This window comes from Natator depressus, chromosome 8, assembly GCF_965152275.1.
Source record: "Natator depressus isolate rNatDep1 chromosome 8, rNatDep2.hap1, whole genome shotgun sequence".
Classification (NCBI taxonomy): Eukaryota; Metazoa; Chordata; order Testudines; family Cheloniidae; genus Natator; species Natator depressus.
In genome coordinates this window covers 20,744,704-20,766,484 of record NC_134241.1, presented here as the reverse complement: position 1 = coordinate 20,766,484, position 21,781 = coordinate 20,744,704, and the positions used below count along the sequence as shown (strand labels likewise).

Here is a 21,781-nt window from a genome sequence, read left to right as displayed (position 1 = left end):
AAAATAAATGGTGAGTTAAACATTCTTAAAAGCCGGGGAGAACTTGTACAAGACAGTGTTTTATTTGTTTCTTAATCAGGTAAAATTATATTAATGTAAAACAGGTAAACAGACAAAAATAAAACACACAGCACAGAACACTATGCTATAGAATATAGACATGGAGAAGTGCAAACCCCTCCCCCGTGCCCCTTTCCCCCCGCCCCCAACAATCTGCTTTAAAAGTAACAATACAAGATTAACTGTTTTAGAAATTGGGAAAATAAAAATGCTGCTTTTTTTTTTAACCAAGGTGGGAGGGGGGAATCCATAGAAACAATTTTCACTCCAATATCAAAAAAGCAGGATTTTCAGTGAACACAAAATTCTATAAAATTACCATTGATCCATGTTAATTTTTTTCAAATTTTTTAAAGTTGCTTTAAAAAGGATAAAAAGTGCACAGACACCCTTATAAGGCACAAACAGATCTTCTGTACAAATCATATCAGACTAAAAAATATATATAGCAATACAAGTACAAACAATTAAATTCCTATGAGGCCACCTTTTTCCTGGGAATCTTAGAGGCCTCTTGGGATCTCCTTTGGAAAATCCTCAACCAACTGGAATAGGTAGGAATACACGTCCACTAATGCTCATTTCACAATCCACGGCACAGCCACACTCTGGACATTAAACTAGCTTAATTACCCTGAATGAACGAGCCTCTAAGTCTTTGCTGGATGCTGCCCTTTTGGAAATCGGTTTGCAGCTGCTATTCTGGGAATTTAAACCTGTGCAACATTTTCTCTTCCCAGCTCTGTCCCCTGCATTGACCCATCATCTGAAAAAGATGTATGCCAAAAACACTGCTGGTGGCAGGGGCCAAGGCAGTAGGATGAACATTGGGATGAGTGAATTAAGGAATAGGTTTGGGAGAGCCACTTGAGAACAGCAAAGCAGGGAATGCTCAGTTGTGTTTTGCCCCATTTTGCCAAATTATAACACGCAACGGAGGTGGCTGGGTTAGCAGCCCTAGGCTACATCTTGGTTCTATCATACTGAGCCAAAGCACTATGACAAACATAATACACGCAGTTTTTAAAGTCAGTGGGGCCAGATCTTCAGCTGGTGTAAACTGTCATAGTGCCATTGACTTAATGGAGCCATGACAGTTTACACCAACTAAAGATCTGGCTCAAATCTATGCAAGTCTCCGTCTCTCCCTCGTCCTGTTTCTGTTGAGGCTGTGATTTTTAAACAGGGATCAGGCCCTCCCTGAATCTAGTTGCTGAAAGGGCAGATTCTCAAGGAATTCCATCGAGTTTGATTTACAGCCATCCCGTGTTCTGTGCGCATAAGCAGCATGCTATTTCCCTCTTTTCTCAAGAGCAGCAGTGACAGGGCTTGGAATCTGGGATTCTGCAACTGGAGACCAGTTGAACCAGACACGCCAAGGTCTGGTAAGTATCCTCTTTCCTACCACTAACCCACAATCAGAGAGAGCAGCTCCCAGGGACAATGTCCTGGCCCTAACTGTTGGACTGTGAAGGGGGTATTCTACCACTTGGCTTAAGACATCAAAATGGTGACTTGCAATCTCCCATTAAGATCTTCCAAATCCAGAGACCTCAGAATCCACCCCAGCTAATGGTATTCAGTGCTCCTAAGGTGGAGTCTAATGCATTTGGCCTATCTTTAGCCAGACACTTTTCTATCTCATAGCTGCTGAACTAGTGCTCATTAGCATACCGAGAGAGTAGAATACTAAATCCAAAGCCAAACCTTTTTTTTTCCTTCCCTACTGTGGGGTTCAAGGATTCATTTGTGCTGAAAAACACAGAAAATCCATGCTCAACTGCTGATACAAGAACTTGGAAGCGTCTACAAAAGGCAATGCAATTGCTGTCCTCGGTTGCAAAGTTTAATGTGATGTGCCAAGGGAGCGGCAGGACTTCAGCTGTTGTAGGTTGTCATTAGCTCAGTCTCTCCAAAGCTATGATGGTTTACACCAGGTCTAGATCTGCTCCTGTCTTTAAGCTGAAGTTTTGCAGTTGGTTGATAGTTTATGGGGTGCCGTTTGTTATGTTTATTGTGCAGCATGGCGAGACCCCAAGTAGCCAGCAACCACCTAATGAATCCCCTTTAGAAATCTCAAATCAGGTCAGCCAGGGTGCTAGTTTAGAAATGCAGTGCATGAGATCTGAGCTAAGGCTGCACCTGCTACTCTAATATTCTTCAAGAAAAGAGTTTTCCTCTTCCTCCTGTTTAGCTACTTCAGCAGCTGCACATCAGGAAAAAACCCAAAGGGGAAGGAGGACACTTAGATTATGGTTATCTGTTACATAATGAGAAATGCTTCAAACGGATCAATCTCCATTTGAGCTCTTTTATTCCACCACCAGCTTCCAAAGCATGAGCTGGGCAGATCAAAGCAAGTTTCCTGATGCCACTCAACTGTGAAGCGCTACAGTTAAAGCATCCAGGTCAAGAACAGCCAAAGACTGAGAACAACAAAGTGAAGGCAGAATGAAACCAGGCCAGAGGGCCCAGGGCCAGAGGAGGAGACCCAAAGAAATAAAAACCTCAAATGGCTTCTCATGGTTCAGCAACTCTAGCCCTGTGGTGCATGTGACTGTTCTGTTTTCATTTCTAGACTGATAAATGCACCTCTCCTGAGAAAGCAGCTGTTACATAACAGGGCTGTCAAGGATCACTATGCTGGGATCAGACATGCCTCATTTCCATCTCGGCCATCATGACCGCGTCCTCATCACTTCTGTGTGTACATGAGCTTGGCTGAGCTGAGTAAAAAAGTCACCCCCAGGCTTTTTCTATGATCTGACTAAGAGAAAGCAGAGGTGGGCATACAGATGTGTCCATTCTGGGGTACAAAAGACAGAGCCAACACAAAGTCAGTAGAGCTACATCTACCTCACCTCACCTCACCTCATTGTAGTAGCAGGTTTTACATCCCAGGCAGACTTTCGTAGTTTATAGCTGTCTAAAATAAAAACTGAAATCCATTTACCTTTTAAATCTCAGCATGTAATAATAGCCTTCAATCCGGTTTTCAGGAGGTAATGCCAAGTGAGATGCTTGTTAATTTCAATTAGATGCCCTGAATTGCTCACTAAAACAACAGGATTTCCTGCCAGGGCAGAGACAGCCTAGCCCGTTGCATGCTTTGTGGATAAAACCTTGAGCAGAGAACAATGCGAATTAAATTGTACTTTTACACAACACTTTTTAAGGACAAAAGGGAAACTTTCTGGAACTTCAAAATACTGAATGTTGCACTGTCAGCCTCTCTGGTGAGAGTACAGCCTTGCTGCCACTGCTCACAGATGCCTGGGTACATAGCTTACAGCCTCCACTGCATTTAGTGACTTCAGCTCCACGAGGTTTCTGTAAGACATTTTACTACCAGTGGGGAAAGATGTAAGTACCATGCTAAGGTGTAGGCTGCAAAGAAGGGGTTAAAAGGGACTTAAAGTCACAAATGACTTTGCGTGCTTAGCAGCTGTTAGATGACCCATGAAGATACTGTTTTATAGGGAAGAGCAATGCAATCTATTTTATATAAAACATTTTACAATTACAGGAATATTATAGCTTTCTCTCCCTCTTTTCAAACTGCGTTAGCTGCATACACTAGCTACCTGCTCATTTCCTTGCCTTTAGGCTTAGATAATGTAGCTTGGTGTGTCTCTCTCTCTCTTGTGATCGAAGGCCAGGTGGTAACAGACTATTGTGAAAATAACTCCAGTAAATACATTTAAAGGCTTATTAACTAAATTACTACAGTTGCTTTGACTGTATAAGGATCTAAAATAGATTGTATTAGTTTCTCCCCTTGCTAGTACCAAGGTCTGGCCTCAGCCAGTCTACTGCTATATTGAGTCTTAGAAAGTTGGATGCTTTGCTCCTAATATGCACTTAGTCCTCCTTCCTGCACTCCCCTCCCAATTCCTTTAAGAAGGTGAATGCAAAAGATGCTTTACATATACACAAGCTCAGGGTTTTGCGTTCCTGCTGCAAGAGCTAGTGACAATACAGACACCTCAGACTGCTTTGGGCATTCATTATCCTGGTACAGCTGTTGACACTACAGAGTTCAGGTCTTGGGGTAAGTAAATGGGGACCTGATTTCTCAACTACTTCGTTCTGAAGTTAATTCGTAGCCTACACCTATATTCAGTCCCTGATTTGGAATTTAATATTTTTATTCTTTTTATGATATAAAAAAGCATTCAGTTCCACCTTTAGCTACTATCCTAGGGCTGATTCTGACTCTGTTCCATCACATGGTGCTGTCTGGACAAGCACTATCCCCAGCAAGTACAGTGGCAGTTTAAGTTTTCACTCCCTGGGTGTGAAAGCAGGAGCTCCTAACCCAGGAGACACCACAAAGATTAATAAACTCCCTCCCCACACCAGCACACCCTTCCAAAAAAAAAAAAAAAAGGCATTGCACAAGAAATTTCTCTTTTGCAGTTGGCATGGGTCCACACCAGCAATTTGCTGGCTGGCTTCATAGAGCAGCATCTTTTTGAAGCCTTGCCTACTTGGAAGCCTTAGCTTCAGGCCCCATTCAGACCAGAGAGCTCCTCAGCTCAGTTATATCCCTGATTTGTTCTACCAGTCAAATATGGAAATACAGACAGTGAGCCACTGGGTAACGACCGACCAGCATGATAACCCATAAGCAGGGATGGAAAGGCATGGTTACTGCTAGCAGAGTTCTTTCCTCCCACGCCCTGAGGGAGGGCGAGGTCAAGGGCGGTATATTTTAATAACATCTTTGATGACTCGTCGGCAGATTGGGCAGCAGGCATTGAGTTGCTTCTTCAGCTTAAGACCACAGGTGTTGCACAGGCACATGTGTCCGCAGGCGTAGATCACAGTGTCCACTTCACTGTCGAAGCAGACAGTGCACTCCCCGTTCTTGCTGCTCGAGGCCTCTGGAGGGGGAAAGACAGGAGAGACGGGGGGACTCAGAGGGGAACTTGGAGCAGTCACTGCAAAGGAGAGGGCGGGAGAAAGGGAAATGTTACTCAACAGCAAGAATGGATCAAATCAGAGGGTTTGATAGTTATACTGTATTATTAGCCACACACCCACTTTAATCATTTTTCCTAGGTATTTCCCTCAACCTCCATCCTTAAATCCTATTGTATGAGCCCTGTGTTACGTGTTCAGATAAGAGATTCTGGTTTACACATCTGGTTACAAGCACATGGTGCGTGTCCATTCACAGCCTGCCATGAATTTTAAACAGCTGCATGTTTACCTTGCCCTTAAGAGCGAAGCATCACATTCACAGGATTGTATATCTGGGTTGATGCACAGCACCCTGGGTCTTTCAGAAGGCCCTACTCTCTCAAAGGAATGTGGCTAAGAGTCAACTCTCATGCCTCGATGAGACGTATTGTCATGGTGGCATTTCTGTCTGGGAATGCAGCACTGTACTTCGAGCTACAAGTATTTGCCAGTTATATTACAGGGTGAGAAATTCTTGGGAATCTGCCTGAGCTTAAGACAATAGCACTTTGCGCAGTGTTTTCAAGGTGGAAAGTGCTAGCCACACAGTGACTGATCCTCACCCTGGGAGGTGGACAAGAAGTATTTCTGTACATAGCAGAGAAAACCAGAAGAATTTAAATGGTTTTTGGGGCCACAGAGAACATACTGGAGATCTGGGATCAGAACTTCCTGGCTCCCAGTTCCACTGAACTGCACTGTCCTGAAAATACATGTTCCTGCTATTTTGTACATGGTCTCAGAATCTTGCCCTTATCCCTTTATTACCCTCTAGGCTGTCACACATTAGCACTAATGCGTATTACACCAGTGAGCAACAATTCTAACTAAGGTAGACAAGACAACCTGCTGGGTTTTTCTTGTTTGTTTCCTGACCAGGACAATGACCATGTGTCTTCCAAGCTGCAGGGGCGCACCGCAAAGGCCTCCCTTACCTAGTGATGACTCTGAAGCAGATGAGGACCTATTCACGCTGAAGGCCATATCTGAGTCACTGTCATACTGTGAGCCTCCAGGGGATCCTGAGGGAGAGGTAGTCCCAGGACTGGACTGGACAGTGCCTGCAAGTACAACCGAATTCAGTCAGTTACAGGTGGAATGGACCTCCCAAGCATGATCAGTGCTAAATAACCCGACCAGCAGCATCTCTGCTTCGCTATGCGGTAGATCATGCTTTGTAAAGAAATAAACTCAGTTTCCGAATTCAGGGTTATTACTTAGCAATTCTAATTTTATTTATTTAAAAGATGAACCTCTGTCTTGGACTAGAGTGTGCTGGACATGCTGCTGAGGACAGTGCTTGTTCCCAGTTCATTCAGCCTGTCTGCTACCCTCCTGATCTGACTAGGAACACCTGTCTGAGACAGGAGGCTGCGATTATCTCCCTATTTACTTTAAGAGTAACATCTTTTCAAGCAAAGACAACTAAGCAGCCAGTGGCTGGTTGCCTGAAATCAACCTATTTTTGCAAAGGCAGCCAGCCTCATCAACTTGGGAGTTGAGAGGAAAATATTTAAAGCTACATCCAACACAGACTAAGCAAAAGTTTAAAGAGCTATAGCTATGAGACCTTTAAATGGAAGGTGCTTTAGGATAATAATCAAAGTGCCGTCCAATACATGGAGCGACTGGGATATGTTATTTCCACTTAATTTTAAAATAATTAGTCTGCTTAGGGCAACAAGGGATATTGCTGTTCAGCTAGGAACATTTTGCATCATGTCAATGGAAGAAAAGTTTGAGAATTCTCCATCAGATACTGTAGAGAACTGAAATTAACCATGTCCTGATAATGACTCACTTGAGGTCCTGTGCAACTGACTATTCTGTGCTTCTAAGTGGAGTATTTACAGGCCAAATTCTGTGCTCACAGATCATTCCCAGTGAAGCTACCAGAAGTTGCGTGCACATATATATCTGAGGGTGAAACTGAGCACTTGGGTTACTAAAAATGCATATAACATTTTTTACAACGGTAATATTTACTTAGAGACAAGGCTTGATTCTCTTTACATACAAGCTGGTGTAAATCAGAAATAACAAACAAAGTCATGGTGACGTTTTAGGGTATGTCTACACTGCCCTGTTAGCCTGAGTGATTGACACCTAGTTCTGTGTGGCTCACACTCAGGTTCGCCTAGCCATAATTTGAGCATCCTCACTCAAAGCCTTACCCCGTTACTGTGTCCAAACTATTTCTTCACTGGCTCGTGTCTGTTTAGGGGCATATCTCAGGGTGCTTTGTCCTGAGATGCTCTAGGATTCTTTCCCAGTCAACTCTGTCAATTGCAGAAGAACCTGTCTGTCTCACAAAGGGAATGGTGGGAAGGGTCTCTTGGAGGACTATCAGCACTCAAGTGATCTTGCCTGAATCTTTACTGCAAAGTGGGTGGGTTCCAGCTCAAACTAAAGTACAGCTTGGGCTTTAACCCACCCCTCAGCCTTGCAAGCAAGCAGGGTTCAAAACATAAACAAACACATGCTTCAAGATTTTATGTCTGGATGGTGGGGGTGGGCAAAAACACATGTGGGAGCACAGGCTAAGACTACAGTGTAGACATACTCTTAGAGGCACCTGCTCTAGCTAGAGAATAATAAGCTGCAGTCATTTTTTTCTGCCTCATGCATCCAAACTGAAACTGCCACTTAAAGTTCCAGCCGAAGAATTGCTGTTGATTGCCCAGGGCACATAGAAGAAATAGCAGAGCTAAATGTGCAGAGGAAAGAGTAAGTTTGCAGTGCTGACAGAGAGCCTCAATTTAACTGAGCAAATTGCTTCTAGATGGAGCAGAAAGATGTGACCTCCAAAGCACTCTTTCCTTTTTAAAGAGCACAGATGTATTCTATAGCAATGGTCTAAAGTGTGACATCTGATAATGAGTTACTGCAGTGTTTGGGGAGATACCATCTAACAGTGTGATGTACATTAAAACCACTGTTGATTTATAAAAATCATCTGTGCCAATGAGTTCAGAGTTTAATACCCATTGGCAGGACTAGTGGGTTCATAAAGATTCTCTTGTGAAAAGTATTAAAATACAAAAGAGCTTAGCATTAGCCCGTGCAACACCATAAGTCTCATCCAATGGCCTTACATGTGAAGGATATACCTGTGTTATTTCTTTCTATTTATAAACACAAGAACCCATCTTATTATATGCTTGATAGCGCTGACCACCCTCACTAGGGACCAGATCGTGAGCTGCTTATTCAGTGGTGCTCACCTCCTCACAGGAGCATTGCTATCAAAGCCAATGTCACCAATGATTGTGAAAGGCTCACAATCTAGTGAAATTTCACAAGACACACGTCCCTTCACATTACTTTTAGGCTGCACTTACCTAATATTTTGAGCTGGTTGATTACACCATGGATTGTGAAAAACACCCAGAGAGATTGTGAGGTGTCCACGCACATAAGCATCCCTCGGCTGACTCCATTCATCCCATGGTGCACTTCTCCGTTTGGCAAGACCATGAAGCTGAGGATGTCGCCGCTGCTGAAGACTGGGAATGCTCGGTAAACCACCCAGTACTCCTTGCGGTCCAAGAGAAAGTCTGGATCCGCTGGGAGCTCAGTTGTCCGTAAAGTACCTGGATCACAAGAAGTGATGCCAAACGAAAGGGCCCCATGATATGGCAACCCTAGGAGTCCTATTTCCACAAAGAGGCTTTCACCAATGTGCAAAGGCCGGTCAGAAAACACCAAAGTCCTATTGCTTTCTTGCCAATTGGTGCACGCCACCATGCGGTCCTGAGAAAAGGTAACATCAGGCCCACGGGTGGGGTGGAAACGCAGATCTGTATCCAGAAAGGCAGGCACACCCTGGGCACGCTGCCGCCTGTTTGGGCAACAGGGGATTATGTGGTTATCCACTGAAAGCCCCGGCACCCGACTCAAATTTAGGTTAGCAATTTTGGCCACCACTTGGTTGTTCTCCAGTTCGTTGTTGTTGAAGTTGGCGGAATCGTGACTGCTCTGAGGAAGGCAAGTGCTCAATCGTGCACTACTGAGGTGGGCGGAGGTCATGGTCTCTGCAAACATGCTATCTGTGAGACAATTATGAGAACAAGCTGCATTAGATTCAAGTATTTTCCCCCCACACTCACCCTCCCCTACAGGTCAGCTATATTTAGCTCTCCTGCAGGCCTCTGCTCACTGACCATCAATGAGAAAGTGAATGGTGTTCAGCCACTGATTTTTGATGGAGTACGTTAGAGAAACTTATCTGCAACCACCACCAATGATGGAAATCAGATGTCAGCTGCATGGCTGCATCCCTGGGTTATCTCAAGAGTAGCAAGTGCTATAAACCCTATTAATTGAAGTGGAAAGTGCTTACACTGGTAAAAACAGGGTGACACAGTGAAAAGACAGGCAGCTGCGATAAGGGGGGGTATAAAGGCTTGAAACCACTCCATAAAATATAATTCTCCAGTTCTATCTGCTTTAATGAGAAATGTCCCAATCCCCCGCACCTCCTGCATCCCAAACTTCCCTCCTCCCCACCCCGTATTCACATAAGGGTGATGGGAAAGGTAATGCAAGCATAATACATTAATTTTACAGTCCATTTCATAACTATGAAAAATACATGTGAACGCAGACAAATTACCCCCCAAAAAGTATTTAAAAAAAAAAAAAAAAAGAAATGTGTTTGCTTTAACAAAGAGGTCACTGTGCTTTGAAACACATGAGCAAATCACAGGCTCTGTCAGAGGACCACTTCCCATTTGCTACAGTCTTATCAAGAGACTGACTATAACAGATGTTTATGACCCAGAAACATTAAGACCAAGATCATGTTCAAAGTTGATATTGTGCGTTGATTCCTGTCAAGGGCTGGTCATGAAAGCTATAACTAATATATATACTTTAAAAGGGAGGAAATTATTTTGATTTTTAAAAAGTCCTCGTACAAAGCAGGGTGAAATCTCGGAAGCTCTAGTCTCAGAAACCGAATGTGCACTTCAGCCACATGCAACTCCCTGCTGCCTGTGTATATATTTACTTCTTAGGCAATTATATTAATACCCAGACTAAATACAATCCATAAGGCATCAAGACAGAGTGAGCAAACCATGATTCAATTCATTCTCAAAGATGGAAAAGCATCAGCATCATCCGTGCTATCTGCTACTTATGGGAGAAGATCTATTGGGTTTTTACCAAAGAAGGCAAAACACACGAGCCAGTTCAGTGGTTGGAAAGGACAGGATGCCTCGGCTTAGATGCATGATTTCTTCGAGTGGCCAAGCAGCAAAGCCCCAAGCGTAATCTTAATGGCTGGACCAGCTACTTCCAGAAAGGACAGGGAATCTGGCGATAAGTAGAGCTCAGATACAGGATGAAGGACACTTCAGAGCTTCATGATACCAACACTGAAGGATTCATTCTGTGCAGGAGCTACAGTGCTGCTATTTTTGGGCTACATTCCCAGCTTTCCCCATTCCTGGAGTTTTAGAATGGAACTCCAGTGAGACTGGCATGCCTAGTAAACAGATCAAAAGAGCCAAACCAAAGAAACACTGTAGTATGCAAACCAAGCTGACAAGTAAGACTGGAATAAAAAAAACTTCTCACAATTGTCCCTTTGGCATCTGAAACATTTAGTTCCAAGCTTGCATTTCCTTTAGAAATTTGATTTTTAACTTCTCTTTACAGTCCCAATTCTGGTTCTTAGCCAGTCCATGACTGGTTTGTACTCAATGTTCATCCATACAGGGTCCCAGTAAAATTTTTATTATCCCTTCCCTTTATTTGCTCATTGTGTCTTGCAGCACATCTCACTAGTGGGTTTCTCTTTATTACACTAGGCCAGGAAAACAAAAATATTTATTTAGTGTGTGCTCGGTTATGTTGCACTGGAGTGAAATAGGATGCTGCTTTAGAGCAGGGTACATCGGTGACTGAAGAGACAAAGTCAATTGAATCAGGCTTCCTCTGTTCCTGTTTCAGACACCCAATTGTAGTGGTCCAGTGAAATGCTATGACTCATCCTCCAAGCGTGTCCTATTCCCCTTCCCCAGCCCCTGTGTCTGAGGCTGCAGTTTATATATTTTATCTCCTATGAGGGCCACTTAGAGCCTCTCACATTACATTCCAGTGCTATCAAGGGGTTTTTTAGAAAGCACAGCACCTAAACACAAGAGAGGCCAGCTTCCACGCTTATCAGCCAGGGGACAGCAGTGTTGTCGTTTTCTTTCTAAGAGTTTGGAAACCTTTTCTAAGCTTTGGGTCTCTTCCCTTCCTCCTCCCTCCCCCCACTAAACTCTTCCATTGAGACAAGAGATTTAAGGTCTGTTTCTCTTGACATAGGCTTTTGTCCTCCTGTATTACAGGTGATCTAACTTTTGGCTCAGTCAGCCTACCAAGACTTACAGCTCACAGGCTGTGTTTGCAAACCAGAGCGGACTTATCTTTGCCCATATAAACAAGGCCGTTACCATACGTTTACAAAGCACTGGGCATGGTGGTATTGCATGTGATGTAATCTGCCAGTTAAGTGTTCTAAGAACATTAACATAAAACGTGCATGTTTCCCACGTGCTGCTTGACTGTCTGCAATAGCGCAAAATATCCCACCCTGACACGTGGTACCAAAAAGCTGACCTTAACCAAGTCACTGTGTTCACCTGTGACTTCCGCTTTGGGTTTTAAGATTTTGGCTTTTGAGTTTTGTCACTCAGCGGATGCGACTGCAAAAGAGGATTTGCTTGTTTTCAGCAGAATCTTAAACGAAGCTCCATAGAAGCAATGCATGTAACGTTTGTGGGTTTTTTTGAAAAAAGGCATTCAAGATTCAAGTGAATTTTGGGGTCGTATTTCAACCTAGCATGCACCAGAATTGAAGCCCAGTTAAAATCTACATACAACCTCCTTCCCCACCACATACCGCTTCCCTACTGATCAGTTGATTTAATCCGAATATCCACAGCTTTTATTTTTTCTAAGGTGCCTCTGACATATCAATATCATAAAATATTTTAGATTTGGCCGAATGATTAGTCCATCAGATATTCAGCGATGACAGAGAGCCTTTTTGATATGGTACTTACTATATTACAGCAAATAACGCTAAACTATAAACAGCACTTTACAGTGCTACTGCGTGCTCTGATTGCCTGAAACTTGTTAAGTATTATTATTCACTTATCCCTTAGTTGTAGCTACTATCCACTGTAGCACTCTAATATTATATTGGACAACAAATCTATTTAACCACTGACTGGTTTTTTTTCTCATTGTCCTTGTTGCTTTTTAAATTGTCAGCGGTGGTTCTAGTTAGAAAAACAAAACCCTTTACTCTTATCATAGTATTTTTGTTCACCAGTTCCATCCTGCAGTGGTATAGTGGACAGAACAAAGGACCGGGAATCAGGACTCCTTTGCCTGATCTTCAAAAGTGCCGAGTGCCCCCCAAATCTTCTTGAAGTCGATGGGGGCTCTAGACATTCAGGATCTTAGAAAAGCAGGCCACTAAGCAACGTTCTCAGTTCTGGCCCTGACTCACTAGATGATGGTGGGAAAACCGAATTTCACTTGTAGCAGGGGCTGATCAGCACCTCTGAAATTCAGGCCCTTCATTTCTGTGCCTCCATTTCCTCCTTTGTAAAACAGGAATTACTACCTCTCACGGGCTTGGAGGTTACATGCAATGTTTTGAGATCCTCACACTAAAGGTGCTGTAGAATGCAGCATGGAGTTTATAATTCATGACCATTTATTAATATGTCAAAAACCGATGATGGCCTAAGCACAGTATTGTGACTTCACTGCCAAGTTGTCTGAAATAGTCTGTCCCTTCTGCTCATTTGGTCTCTGCACATTGGGAAAGGGAGCAGAGAGGGACTGGACAGAGGGATTTGCTTTGGGTTTAAGTGTTTTTCTCCTCAATTCTTCCCATTATAAAAAGCCCCTCTTTAAGGCCTATCTGAACACAGACAGACAGTAAATGAAAGTCTAAAGGAGTTGAAGGAAAGATGAATAAAACTATGTGTGTTTTACCGGACTAGAGGTTGACTGTTTACTAAGGAACATGATCACCATCAATATATATTTGTAAAGGTCTATACTCCACAGAGGAAATGCAATTGTTTGGTGTGGCACAAAGAATGAATACAATACAGCCAGATGCAAGGTGAGACACGTAGGAACAAAGAATGAGGGTAAGCCTGATAAGATGGGGGCTGTATTCCAGAAAGCAGAGAATCTGAAGAGGACTTAGGGGTCATGGCAGATAACCAACTGAACATGAGTTCCCAGTACATTGCATCTGTGGGAATACTGTGTCCATTTCTGATGTTCATACTTCAAAAAAAGTATTTAAAAATTAGAAAATGTTTCAGAAAAGAGCTACAAGAATGATTCGAGGTCTGAAAAACATGCCTTATCGCAAGAGACTAAAGAAGCTTAATATATTTAGTTTATCCGAGTGACGGTGTAGAGGTGACTTGATTACATTCTACGAGTACCTAGATGAGGAAGAGATTTTTGATTGTAGAGAATGCTAATCTAACAGAAAAAGGAACAAGAAGATTCAGTGGTTGGAAGCTGCAGCTAGACTAAAAATAAAACAGTGCATCTTAACCATCAGGTTAATTAACCATAGGAACAATTTACCTAGAGATGCAGTGAATTATCTCAAGTCTTTAACTAGAGACTGGATGTCTTTCTAAAAGAGAAGCTATAGCTCAAACAGAAGCTACGGGCTTGCTGCAGAAATTATAGGGTAAGGTTCTTTGCCCTGTGTTATGCAGAAGGTCAGATTATGTGGTCATAATGGTCACTTCTGTTTTTAGGAGCATCAGGTCAGATGTGCCATGTTTGCTTCCTCCATGAAGATGCAGCTGGCTTTACAGAAAGCACGATCCATAGGCATAAGCCCATGCAGAGAAAGTACACTCACCTAGTATTTGTACTTCATGGGTAATTCCATAGACATCTATCAGCCCCCAGAGAGGCCCAGAGACTTTAATACCACAGTGAAACAATATTGGCTCCTCATCGTTAATACTATAGAAGACTCTCCCATGGCGGTCGACCCAGAATCCCAGGATATTGTCCCTCAGTGCAAACCTCTCTGGCAAAGCTTTCGCCCAGAATCCAGGTCGAGTCACCAAGTCGGGGCAGGCATACTTTGGTATGTCATCAGAGCTCATTTGTGATGGGTCGTGGATGGTGAAGCCAAAGCGAAGTGCCCCACTCCATCCATGGTGCACGGCCACCAGCTTGAGCCGCACCTTCTCATAGAGGTGGATGGGCCGGTTGGTGAAAGTGACCCCATTGCAGAAGCTATTTCTCCGGGTAGCCTTGCGGGAGTGGGCATCCAGACGGACGTTCTTGCCCTTGGCTTGGGAGTGGAAACGCGGGGGCTCCGCGATGGTGAGGACAGAGCGCCTTTCATGGCTGCTGTTGGGCAACGTGTAGTAAGGTCTGCTGGACACAGAGCGAGCCTGGTGACTTGTGTCTGCAAAAGGAAACAATAACAACACTGTTAGGCAAATTTAGCCTGAGCAACCCGCATTGGTTCAGCTTGTGAAACTAGGTGAGTGGCTTTACGCTCACACTAAAATGGAGCATTGCATGTTGAGGGGACCTGTAGTTTCTGGGCTTAAAATGCAGCACTGCCAGCTGCACCTGGCTCTACTTTCTGTTAGTTAGGTGTCCAACTTTATGCAAATTTAATGCATATCTGACTCCTGGCAACCTGCAAATTTGGTTTACACCTTAGGGAGCTTAAAAAATAACGTTCTCGTATTCCTACTAGATTTGTCCTATTCCATTTAGAAAACAGCAGTACCTTTGGCTGAGTGTCTAACCGAGCGCCAATTAACACATAGCCAGCCCCTCAGCTGCCTTAGGGAATAATCTTTGTTAGGCTCAGGGCTCCTGGAGAGGGTGCACAAAGTATTGATTTCCATGGGATACTCACACACACAATTTCTTAGCAGTGGAGTTGTACCTTTTGAAAAATAAACCAACGTATTTAGAATCTGAAGTATCACATCAGCCTAGCGGTTTTCCAAAATGTTAAAAGCTCTGCTTGAAACCATATATAGATTCAGACATCAGATGCGACTGGCACATAAAGGAGCCAATGTGTCTTTCACAGAATAACAAAACAATCATGAGACATTGTATTTATGCCTCATCTCCCCCATTTGAAAACCTCTAAGTGCTTTACGAGCAATAATTTTTCTTGTTAGCCTCACAGAACCCCCACGTGGTAAGGAAGTATAATCACCCACATTTTACAGATAGGTGGATGGAGGCCCAAAGTTTGTGGGCTTGATCCTGCACCATTTAAGTCCCTAGGAATTGTTACACTGATTTCAATGAGAGCCTGTTCAGCCCCTAAGTGCATATTACACAGTGAGTCGGGGACAGAGATGGGAATAGAACATAAATTTTGCTTCCAGTCTTGAGCCTCAACTGCAAGATTTTTGGGTCAGGGACTGTCTTTTTGTTCTGCATTTGTACAGCACCTAGCACTGTGGGATCCTTGTCCATGACTGCGGGTGAGGGATAGCTCAGTGGTTTGAGCATTGGCCTGCTAAACCCAGGGTTGTGAGTTCAATCCTTGAGGGGGCCATTTAGGGATCTGGGGCAAAAATTGGGGATTGGTCCTGCTTTGAGCAGGGGGTTGGACTACCTCCTGAGGTCCCTTCCAACTCTGATATTCTATGATTCTATGACTGGGGCTCCCAGGTGTTACCACAATAGTAAGAAAGAAGAACTACAGGATCATCCATTCTTCCCATCTCCGCTCCTTTTGGTTCTGGTTGTAAATGTAACCAATATTTCATACACCTTTTTAAAGATACAAAATCAGACACACAAAGGAAATTGAAGGGAAAATGTTTGAATGTTCAGTACCAGCTATATTAAATATAAAACCTACAAACACATTGATTTTGAAATATTTTGCCATATGTGCCTTTTTTTTTTAATTGGACTTTCCCTCAAGCTGTTTCCTCCCTGGGCATAAGCTATGGCTTCTCCTGGTGTCAGGAAGTGTGTCATGGGAAGCAATCGGTAATGGATTCCTTTGTTTTCAAGAGAACATCAGATGATACTAAAAACTCAATTTGGAAGAGCTGGCAGGAGATCTGCAATCATGACACCTTTTTGCAAGTGAAAATATAATGGGCACTGCCATGACAGCCCCGTACTTTCATTCTCTTTTTGAATGAACCCAGGCTCTATACAATACCAACTTGACAGTCCAGGGAAAGCAAAAGGCTTGGATGGAAAGACAAGAGCGAACATCAGAAAACAGGATTACAGCTCGTGAGGACTCTGCAGCAGGAGCAATTCAGCTCCTGCCATTTTCATGAAGAGAGTCCTAAATATTAAAGATCAGAGGCCCGAAACCAACAGATAAACAGAATAGTCTCTGGTTATTGTGCTTTCTTCAGTGGTACTGCATGTGGCAACTGCTGCATTATAAACAGTGCTTGTCAAATCCCCTGTGCTCCAATTACTACAAACCTGTGAATTTATTGGACTGGACACACACACACAGGTGTTCCAGGGAAGACGTTTCCCATTAAAGTCAATAGGAGTTTTGCCATTAGCATCCGTGAGACAAGGATGAGGCACTCAAGTGAGATCAAAAGTAAAAAATGCAACACATACTATTTTAAATCCATTCGATGTGCGTGTGCACCTTGCCCACTTGGCTGCAATCTATGATCAGTTATGCCCATTGATGTACAGAGCATAAACCTTTCACAGTGCCACGCTTAAAATGGGCTGAGTTCTTGGCTCGCATATAGGACGTACCAAATTCTTTAATTTCCTATGAAGTCAAATGCTATAATACTTACTCAGACAATGCTCCAAGGGGAATTTTGTGCAAGGACAGCAGCTCAGTCCCTTGAGAATTTTAAGTTGCACTCACCAATGAAAACTTTTGTTTCATTCCTCCTTAAAAGCCCAGATACAGAAGACAGCTGCTTCTGGCACTGATCCAACTGTTGTAACCTGGGTGGTGCTCCATGCCTGCAGTGCCAAATGTTCTAAACAAACTATTTTGCTGCAGAGAGAATGTGATTTTGGTTTCTTCAGCAAAGTGAGGGACACTGATACAAACACACACAGACCAGCAGCTAGCATGTACAAATGCAGCTACCAACGGCGGTCAGATAACTTTAACATTCTTACTACGAAGCTGGAGTTGGACATTTACCAACTTCAAAATGTGTCTTGGAGCAACAATGCAATCAGCCTCAACAGGTACCACCCCACCTTGAGGTTGGCAAAAACAAACATTTTCAAAACTAATGTTAAATATAGTCTATAATCCTCTGATCTGTATTTTCCAAATGACTGAAAATAAAATCCAAGGGGAAAACAGTATATTGCCCTCAATTTAGGTTTACTTTGGTAAGGAGAGCTTTTATTCACCTACTCCTTTCTAGCACCACAAAAATCCACAGGTTTTTCCAAAAACTTTACCATCAGCTTTCCTAGTGCACAGAGTTGGTGAACAAAGGAAATACTCATAGAAACTGAGAACTGGAACAGCATCGTTGTAAGTGAGTTATCTTACAGTATTTTCTCCACATGTACTTGTATCACACAACTTTCAAAAGCAGCAACAGAATGAAAGGGGAGTGTCAGTTATGTCAGTGCAAAGGATGGAAAAGCAATCCACCCACTTCAAACACTTCTCTCATTCCATCCTGCCGTAGGCTAGGGTTTTATTTTTTGTTTTAAGTTGTTTTTTAAAAACAGGAAAGCACATTGTGACCACACAATAGGAAACTCTCAAGAGGAAATGAATGGATAATTTATTTAAAATGCCATTCTCTCCGAACATGAACACCTGTCAGTTCCATTTTGAATAAAACACCATTTACCCCGAGAGGCAGAAGAGGCATTGCTCACCCAGTATTGCTCATTTTTTGTTGTTTTTTCTCAGTTCATTCCTTGTATTACTTTTCTAAAACATACGCCACCCTTGCCTCCTCTTTCTATACCTGACATCAAGAAACATCATCGAGTTGGTGGAAAACTATCAGCATTTGCAACTACGTTGTAGTCCTATGCAGCATCTCATTGCAGCTTTCACATTTTCATTCTAGAATAACAGCCTTAGAGTAAATAACAAGGCTTGGTCCAGTGCTCAGAGCACTAGCCTAGCACCTGAAAGAATGAGGTTCAGTTTCCTGCACCACCAGAGACCTCCCGTGTAACCTGGAGCAAGTCACTTTTTAGTCTCTGTGCCTCCGTGCCCCATCTGCAAAGTGGGGATAATAGCATCATCCTATCTGTTGTGAGAATGAATAAAGACTGTGAGGCACACAGGTACAATGGTAATGGTACATTCTTAAATATACACATATGTTCTTAAAATAGATTAAGGTATGCAAAAAGGTATGCCAAAGGCCCACAAAACCCAATCTGCACCCTCTTCGCATTATAAAGCTTACCATTCTTTCTTCTCAGTTGCACTAATCAACATCATGACACTTACAACATTAGTCTCTTGAACACTCTGAAGGTTTTGCAGTAGTACAAAGGGCTTCAGGGAACATGGAACTAAACTAGGCAAATCAAAGCAAATTGAAATTAAGAAAAAATAATTTGTAGGTAGACACTTCTCACTGAAAATACACAGCAAGATACGGTATTTGACTTTAATTCAGTATTTCCATGAACCTATTCTGCAGAGCTATATAAACTGGGCTAAAGCAAAACTGAACTTCTCTAACAGATACCAATGTACTCTACAGCAAGTCAATATGTACTCATACCACATCTAAAACCTCAGCCTATTTTCAGAAGTCGAGTAAATTTATTTCTTAAGTTATGTTGACCTTTAGAGAGGTATTATAATCAAGACACATTTTGTATTTCAAACACATAGTGTGGACAGACACTGGGCAATTTCCATGTATTTCTCATGGTTTTAATCTGAAAAATAAAACCCTTCTAGCTCATTTATGCAGAACACTGGGGATTCTAGCACACCACAACCACCACTCATATGGTTGTACTGTTCTATGAAAAGCTGCTGCTGTCATTACACAGACCAATGATGGGGGCTGGACTGATGATTTGCTGCTATCCTGAAGCCCTGACGCCTGATTCTTCCTTCACTTACACAGATATAGGACATCTGGAGTAATTCCACTGAAATCACTAAAGTGAGCAAGAAGAGAAGCAGGTCCTGTAAATCAAAGTTAACCTTAGACTTGCTGTAAATCAAAGTTAACCTTAGACTTGCTGGGTGCCAGTGATTGAGAGTAACCAAGGTCATGCTTTAATGCTGAGGTGGAATGAAATCAGAGGTGTTGTGTAAGGCACTACTGCAATATTATTATTATTATTATTATTATTTGTATTGCCGGAGCTGCAGTCATGGACCAGGACCCCCTTGTGCTAGGCGCTGTACAAACAAACACAGAACACAAAGCTGGTCCCTGCCCCAGGGAGCTTAGCTGGGGAAAGTCCAAAGCATGCACCCTTGACTGTGTAACTGCAAGACAAGCAGAATATCGATCAAAAGCAGGTTCTTATTGCTGGTGGCATCCCACAGAAACGAGCACAACACACACCACAGGAGAAAGGGAATGGTTGGATTATTAACAATGCCCAGCCTGGTAAATGGTGCTAAAGGGGCTAACAGCTCATTGTGACGGTGAAGTTTGGCCTTCCCATTGTGCTCAGAGAACGAATGCTCAGTATGAAGTGCAGGATGAAATGTGTCCGTTAATACTTACTACACAAGGAACATGCCTATCGTCACCACCTTATCTTTACGGGCACAGCTTTATCAAATGGGTTTATCAGAAAAGTTAGAACATTTTCCTTTCACAGTAATAAAGGAGGTTTCCAAAGAGCATGGCACAGTATGTTACGGTGGCCAGGTGGCCTCCTATCAGGATCCCTCACAAACCCCAACAGATGGGAAGGTTGTGACAATACAATAATGTTTAGTGCACCCCTTAAAAGTTAACTAGATTACAGAAACTCTCCTTGCGCCCAGATGGCTAAATCCTGCCAGGATTTATTTTTGCGGTCCAATGAAAACATAGCAACCCTGCAATGCCAGCTACCATAGAATATTCACCAACGAAGGACATGTGATGCTGCTGTACGTACATGCATCTTGTAACTTACGTTAGGGTGGAAGGGAAGCTGTCTATTGTTGTTCTAAGCGGAAATGAAATAAACATTCCAATAAAAAGCGGTAGAACTTCATTTAAATATTTATTAAATCTTGATTATATAATCTTTTGAGACGAAGGGATACAATCTGCAATCATTTTTTTTTAGTGCACTGTTTCGATGTTTAAAATAGAGGGAACATGACAGCAATCTCTGAGGAAGTGTTAATTTCACATATTTAACACACGGTTAAGTCCATTTTTTTTGCAACTTCAGTTCCCAAAGTTAGGTCCCTAATCTATGTTTAGGGACCTAAATAAGTGTGGCTTTATTTCTAGAGGTGCTAAGGATCTCCAGCTCCTTAATGATATCAACTACCATTGAAGGTGTTCATCATCTTTGGGGAAAAAAATCAGGCCACTTTTAATTGGGTAAAATTGGTCTACACAGTGATTTTGCATTGGTAATGTTGGCCATAGAATACTAAAAGAAAGAAAAGAATAGGGAAAAAATAAAAAAGCTACAAGGTCATGGTTAGATGCAAACTGACATATGCCAGTATGGACTCCTCACAGCAATATCACTATAATTGAAGTTTTGAATTTGTAAGTCATTTTGGAAGTAAGAGCTAGAATTGTATATAACTTGATCATTGGAGAGCAGAGGGTCATGTGAATGTTTTCTTCATCTTCGATTCATGTGGGTTTGCATCACCTGAAGTTCACATGATTTCTTCTAAAAAACAAAGACATGATTTGCTTGACGGGTCTGCTCGCCATTCTACTGACCTAGGACGAGTTTCCCATTAGTAACAAAAACTACAACACAAACAATCGCGGGACTGTTGAGTGGTTTCGGAAACAATCTGTGCAGCTCTTGCAAATAAATATATATGCGAGGAGACAAAGTGACCTCTTTAAGGGCTGCTTCTGCGTTCATAATGGAACCCAGAAGATGTGAAATTTTTGCTGTGGGACTGAACTTCTTTATGAAATTTTAAGAAATGGGGGATGAAGTCATCTACCATAGCACAAAAGTTAATGAAAATTAGTACAATTGTGTTGAAATCCTTATTTCACTCTCACACATGCACCCTTACTGGCTTTGTCTTCACTGCAAAAAAGGTGTATTTTTACAACAAGATAGCTATCCTAGAGGAGACAATGAACTATAGTTTCTACCTTAATGTAACAAGGCCAGGTAAATCCCAGGTGGGGAATACAGGGTTGACCACAACAAGCAATATCAAGGCAAAAACTGCCTGTGCATTGAGATCGTTAATTCGAGTTCTCTCTCTCACGGTACAAACGTACCCTTTTTTTTTTTTTTTTTTTTTCCAGCAAACACATAAGGCCACATCTACACTACCGCTTATGTCAGCAAAACTTATGCTGCTCGGGGTGTGAAAAAACCCACATCCCTGAGCGACATAAGTTTTGCCGGCATAAGTGGTAGTGTGCACAGCGCTGTCGGCAGGAGAGCTTCTCCACTGACATAGCTAACGCTGCTCGTTGAGGTGGTTTTATTATGCTGATGGGAGAGCTCTCTCCCATTGGCATAGAGCGGCTACACAAGAGATCCTACAGCGGCGCAGCTGCATTAGTACAACTGTGCCGCTGTAGGCTCGCGACTGTAG

General features: G+C 42.7%; 1 protein-coding gene across 3 annotated transcripts in view; it reads right to left on the bottom strand.

The window, feature by feature from the left end:
- Positions 1 to 217: 217 nt before the first annotated feature.
- The window catches only part of NEURL1B (neuralized E3 ubiquitin protein ligase 1B), a 213,772-nt gene continuing 192,208 nt past the window's right edge, over positions 218 to 21,781 (bottom strand). For 2 of the 3 annotated variants that reach the window (XM_074960567.1, XM_074960568.1), the window contains exons 2-5: positions 13,934 to 14,494; positions 8,367 to 9,074; positions 5,961 to 6,086; positions 218 to 5,003 (exon numbers count right to left, since the gene is read on the bottom strand). In XM_074960567.1, the coding sequence (XP_074816668.1) occupies positions 4,759 to 5,003; positions 5,961 to 6,086; positions 8,367 to 9,074; positions 13,934 to 14,494 (1,640 nt within the window). In that variant the 3' untranslated portion in view covers positions 218 to 4,758. The remainder of the gene's footprint in view (positions 5,004 to 5,960; positions 6,087 to 8,366; positions 9,075 to 13,933; positions 14,495 to 21,781) is intronic. The other variant, XM_074960570.1, reaches the window with a different exon arrangement.